Consider the following 6,258-nt stretch of genomic DNA (forward strand, 5'->3'; position numbering starts at 1 on the left):
TGTTATTTTCTGTCTAGTCATTTGCTAAATTTGCACAAAACAAGAAAAAAATCCGCTGAATAAGATAAGAGGTCAATTTGAAGGCCAAACGTTACACATTTTGCAAAGCAATTCCTATGCTAAAGAGTATGTTTTATTTTTTGAGGAAAAATTATCACGGTCTTGTTTACCACAAAGGCTACATCTACTCGCCTCTGACCTTTTAATCGTCTGCTTTTAGAAAAATAAATTAATCATATGCCACTTTGTGAGTGTGGCCATTTCTCCCATGACCCAAATCGCCAGGAATAAAGGACTGCCCATACTCACACCAACACTCTCAGCCAACGTCCAAATGAAATGGCCCATTAAGAAGCATTGAATCGTTGCGAGTATTACAGACATTTCCAAGAAAATGGACTCTCACGCAATCACAACGACCAAGAATGAAGTCATTCCACACTCCTTTCGTGTTTTACTTTCGTTTTTTCTTGTTTTTCCCACAGAAAGCAGGACACCATTTCCTACATCCAAAAAAAGGGTACAGATAATTTCCTTTCACAACACTGAATAATGCTTGTTTTCGGTGGCCTGAGTCAAATGCTTACAATCATTCCAACTAGAGTAGGTTGTAAAGCATACATCTAAATTTGAATTTGTGCTTTACAGCCTACACTAGTTGGGATGGTTGTATAGCACCATTTGACATCTCCCGCTGAGAAAATTGTTTGACTCAGGCCTTCTATAATTTTGCCTTCTATAGGCTCAAGAATTCAAATTTGAAGATCGGTTTTTATGAAATTTGTACCAGGTTATGAAGACGTAATTCTAATCTTATTTATGATTTTCTGTTGGGGTTACTTCCCAAAAGTATGTAATTCATAAAGTTGTTGTAATAACAATATATTAATAACTGTTAAACCTAAAATCGCCTAGCTACACCTTCTTTTTTTAAATCTGAATGCAAAAATGCAACGGAAATGAATTGAAAATTTTAATCGCTTTTTAATTGGATCAGTAAAAATATTTATTGAAAATTTCAAAAATATTCAATCAATCTTGTTTATCGTATATGCATTTTTTTTCATTGAAAATAAATGTTTTGATTGACATTACCATTTTCGTGATTGAAACAGATTCAATTAAAAAATTAATTGAATCAATTAATTTGGTGATTGAAACCAATTTTTATTTTTTTCTGTGTAGTGTTTCGATCTTTTGGAAATGGTGTAAAAATACCATTGACTTGAAAAGGGTAACAATTAAACACCCTCCCCCGCTGACCTAACATTTCGCAGGTGTCGGCATATGACCACTAGGCAAATATTAATAAAAACAAGTTTCGTACCTGCCAAAGGGTGAATAGCCGAGTAAACAAGTTTAGTTGTATGTTTTTGGTCTTTGTTGATTTTTGGGCCAAGTCAGCTAATAAATGTGCCACATAATTAATTCCATGATAGATTTGAGGTGATTAGAAGGAAACACAAACGCTAGTGCCCAAAAAAAAAATTCCAAAAGGCGTACAATGTAGCGATAAACATACACACACACACACATTTGACTTTTGTGGAACATTAGTGTCATAATAGGCCATTCAGGCCGTTAAGAAGGTTGGATTTTGTGAATTTATTTCTATGACAAAATCTATTTTAAAATAAGTTAAGGACGTCATTAAGGGAAAGTTAAATATATGCCGTTTTCAAGGTGCATTAATTTTAATCGGTGGCATTCTATTGGGTTTCCCAAAAAGTAATTGCGGATTTTTTAAAAGAAAGTAAATGCATTTTTAATAAAACTGAGAATAAATTTTAATCAAATATACTTTTTTACACATTTTTTCTAAAGCAAGCTAAAAGTAACAGCTAATAACTGACAGAAGAAAGAATGCAATTACAGAGTCACAAGCTGTGAAAAAATTTGTCATCGCCGACTATATGAAAAATCCGCAATTACTTTTTGGGCAACCCAATAGTTTTACAAAGTTAGCTAAGAAAAAAATGAAAGAACAAAAACGTACATGAACTCAGAGCCGAACTTGAAAATTCTTTTCCACCTGTCTAAGGTTTTGTGTTCCCTCTTGTGTTCCTTCATTTACCATTCCATCAAAGTAAATAGGCTATGATTGTTTTTTATACCCTCCACCATAAGATGGGGGTATACTAATTTCGTCATTCTGTTTGTAACACCACGAAATATGCGTCTAACACCCCATAAAGCATATATATTCTTGATCCTCATGACAATTTAAGCCGAACTAGCCATGTTCGTCCGACCGTCTGTCTGTCTAAAGCACGCTAACTTTTGAAGGAGCAAAGTTAGACGCTTGAAATTTTGCCCATATACTTCTTATTAGTCTAGGTTGGTTGGGATCGTAAATGGATCAAATCGGTCCATGTGTTGATATAGCTGCCATACAAACCGATTTGACTGACATTTTGCACGTGGTGTTTTGGAATCACTTCCAACAACTGCGCTAAGTATGGTTCAAATCGGTCCATGTTTTGATATAGCTGCGACATAAACCGATCTTGGGTCTTGACTTCTTGAGCCTCTAGAGGGCGTAATTATCGTTCGATTTGACGCTTTGTGCGCTTAGTGCTAATGTTTTGGTATCACTTCCAACCACTGTGTTAACTACGATTCAAATCGGTTCATAATCTGGTATAGCTGTCATATAAACCGATCTTTGATCTTGACTTCTTCAGCCTCTAGAGGGCGCAATTATCGTTCGATTTGACAAAAATTTTGCATGAGCTGCTTTGTTATAACTTCCAATAACTGTGCTAATTATGGCGCAAATCAGTACATAACCTGATATAGCTGCCATATAAACCGATATCGGATCTTGACTTCTTCATCCGATTTGGAAGAAATTTTGTACAACGATTTCTCTTATGATCTTCAACATACGTGTCTAATATGGTCTGAATCGATTTATAGCTTGCTACAGCTCCCATATAAACCGATCTCCCGATTTTGCTTCTTGAGTCCCTACATGGGGCAATTCTTATCCGAATGAACTGAAGTATAACACAATGACTTCTACAATGTTCAGCATTAATTTATGGTCCGAATCGGACTATAATTTGATACAGCACCAACAGCATAACAGTTCTTATTCAATATTCTTTATTTGCCTTAAAAGAGATACCGTGCATAGAACTCGACAAATACGATCCATGGTGGAGGGTATATAGAATTCGGCCCGAAGGGTAGTGTATATCCTTCTTATTGTGAAGGGAATAAAAAGTTCAAATTCAATTATAAAAATGATTGCATCAATATATGTTTTAATTGAAAATTTCTTAAATATCAATCACTATCGTAATTGAAACAAAAATCGGATGCAATTAAAAAATGTTTGATTCAATTAATTTTTTAATTGAAAGCATTTTAGTTTTCAATTAAATTTTTAATTGAAAAAGAAATGTCGTGATATATTTTTCTGTGTAAGATTATTCTGCCCCGGCTGCTGTCTCCAGATGTAGCTCCAGTAATCTGGCCGCTTCAATTGGAGCAGTCCATAGTGATTTCGCAGCCAGATGAGAGGGTTGCTCTGGGCATATGAATGGTGTCACGGAAGCCACCATAGCCCAGAGGTTAGCATGTCCGCCTGTGATGCTGAACGTCTGAGTTCGAATCTTGGCAAAAATATTAGAAATAAATGAATATACCCACCACCGAAGGATGGGGGTATATTCATTTTGTCATTCCGTTTGCAACACATCGAAATATCCATTTCCGACCCTATAAAGTATATATATTCTTGATCAGCGTAAAAATCTAAGACGATCTAGACATGTCCGTCTGTCTGTTGAAATCACACTACAGTCTTTAAAAATAGAGATATGGAGCTGAAACTTTGCACAGATTCTTTTTTTTTTGTCCATAAGCAGGTTAAGTTCGAAGATGGGCTATATCGGACTATATCTTGATATAGCTGCCATATAGACCGTTCGGCCGATTTAGGGTCTTAGGCCCATAAAAGCCCCATTTATTATCCGATTTTGCTGAAATTAGGGACAGTAAGTTGTGTTAGGTCCTTCCACATCTTTAGCCAGTTTGGCTCAGATCGGTCCAGATTTGGATATAGCTGCCATATAGACCGATCCTCCGATTTAGGGTCTCAGGCCCAAAAAGGCACATTTATTATCCGATTTTGCTGAAATTTGGGACAGTGGATTGTGTTAAGTCCTTCGACATCCTTCGTTAATTTGGCTCAGATCGGTCCAGATTTGGATATAGCTGCCATATAGACCGATCCTCCGATTTAGGGTTTCAGGCACATAAAAGCCACATTTATTGTCCGATTTTGCTGAAATTTAGGTCAGAGAGTTGTGTTAGGCCCTTCGACATTCTTCGTTAATTTGGCTCAGATCGGTCCAGATTTGGATATAGCTCCCAAATAGACCCATCTCTCGGTTTTAGGTTTTGGGCCCATAAAAGACGCGTTTATTGTCCGATGTCGCTGAAATTTGAGACAGTGAGTTGTGTTAGGCCCTTCGACGTCCTGCGACAATTTGGCTGGGATCGGTCGAGATTTGGATATAGCTGCCATATAGACCGATCTCTCGATTTAAGGTTTTGGGCCCATAAAAGGCACATTTTTTGTCCGATGTCGCTGAAATTTGAGACAGTGAGGCCCTTCGACGTCCTTCTTTAGTTTGGCCCAGATCGGTCCAGAATTGGATATAGCTGCCATATAGACTCATCTCTCGGTTTTAGGTTTTGGGTCCATAAAAGGCGCATTTATTGTCCGGTTTCACTGAAATGTGACACAGTGACTTATGTTAGGCTTTTCGACATCCGTGCCGTATATGGTTCAGATCGGTTCATTTTTAGATATGGCTACTGAAAATACCAATATTTTGTTATACACAATTGAACAATGACTTGTACTTATTAGTACTTGCTCCAAATCGGACCATATTTCGATATTACTGCTATGGGACACAAGGTTTGGAATTTTCACCGGATTTTGATGAAAGGTGGTTTACATATATACCCGAGGTGGTGGGTATCCAAAGTTCGACCCGGCCGAACTTAACGCCTTTTTACTAGTTAAATAATTAATACAATTTTTAGTACACCCTAACATATGTTTGAGGATTTTGGTTTTGTTTATTGTTAATTTTTAGATTTTAAGTTAGAAGGGAACTCATAAATTGCCAATAAATCTTATAAATCCACCAGTTAAAAAAAAAAATTTATGGAATACATTTTTTTAACCATATAAATATTTTTGCCATCTTGTTTTCTTACAGGCGCTAATCATTGATGTGAGCAGTATATTCTTTGACATGGTCACCATTATCATTATGTTCCATCTGATGAGTATGAAATGAATTTAAAATATTTTGGGAAAAATCCCCCTTACAGCGTTCTCCTTTTTCTTCCCATCACAGATGGCTGGGCCGTGGCGTTCGCCATTATCAATTTGCTGATACGTCCCGTTAGCGTTATCCTTTTGTATCGTGAATTCAACACACGTGGGGGCACACTGCAGACTGGTTCGGTTTTTCCCACAACAACACAGCGCAGCTATCAAGACATTGATAGGCCAACGCAGCCGGTGCCAACCAACTCTCCTCCTGGACCCAATGTGGCGAGCATCTTCTAAGTCAAACTACTAATGTAAGAGCAACCAAAAGACGACAGAAAATCTGGCTGCAGCTGCAGAGAAAGTCTTCTTCTCCAGTGTCAACGATGATAATCTCAATCCCTCCCCCGCCCCCACTACTATACCAAAAGAAAAAGCCCTATGTGCATCACTAAAAAGGATTTGGCATGGTCTGTCTACGTTCACTATGTGGCATCTTCCAGAATAGTTTGTTTTTGTGTCTTTCATTTCCTGTCTAAATTAGGTTTTTTTGTTTGTTATTATTGATTGATTACCTTTGTATTGTAGTTTGTCTTTGTTATTAAACCAATTCAATCTTAGCACGCCTACACATACACCTGTGTGATGGTGTGTATGTGCAGTTAGTTTGCGGAATTTATCCAACTATCTTAACTATTTATAAAACAAAAGTCCAAATAATAAATTTAAACAAAAGAAACCCAATGTATAAGTAATAACGTATTTAGGTCATCTTTGCTTGGCAAATTGGCCGCCGGCAGACGTAGCCATACACACACACGTTCATGTGTGTGTGTGTGTGTATGTGTACATGCGAATACACTTTGTCGTTTTTTTGTTTTTTAGTATTCAATATATATTTGGTAACAAACAATTGCTAATTTGCAAAGTGTGTTTAAATTATGCATTTGTGTTTATTT

General features: G+C 36.9%; 1 protein-coding gene across 3 annotated transcripts in view; it reads left to right on the forward strand.

The window, feature by feature from the left end:
• The window catches only part of LOC106083013 (type-1 angiotensin II receptor-associated protein), a 37,096-nt gene extending 31,053 nt beyond the window's left edge, over positions 1–6,043 (forward strand). For all 3 annotated transcript variants that reach the window (XM_013245825.2, XM_013245823.2, XM_013245826.2), the window contains 2 exons: positions 5,244–5,313; positions 5,385–6,043. In XM_013245825.2, the coding sequence (XP_013101279.1) occupies positions 5,244–5,313; positions 5,385–5,599 (285 nt within the window). In that variant the 3' untranslated portion in view covers positions 5,600–6,043. The remainder of the gene's footprint in view (positions 1–5,243; positions 5,314–5,384) is intronic.
• The last annotated feature ends 215 nt before the right edge of the window (positions 6,044–6,258 follow it).

The sequence above is a fragment of the Stomoxys calcitrans genome, chromosome 4 (assembly GCF_963082655.1).
Source record: "Stomoxys calcitrans chromosome 4, idStoCalc2.1, whole genome shotgun sequence".
NCBI classification, from domain to species: domain Eukaryota; kingdom Metazoa; phylum Arthropoda; class Insecta; order Diptera; family Muscidae; genus Stomoxys; species Stomoxys calcitrans.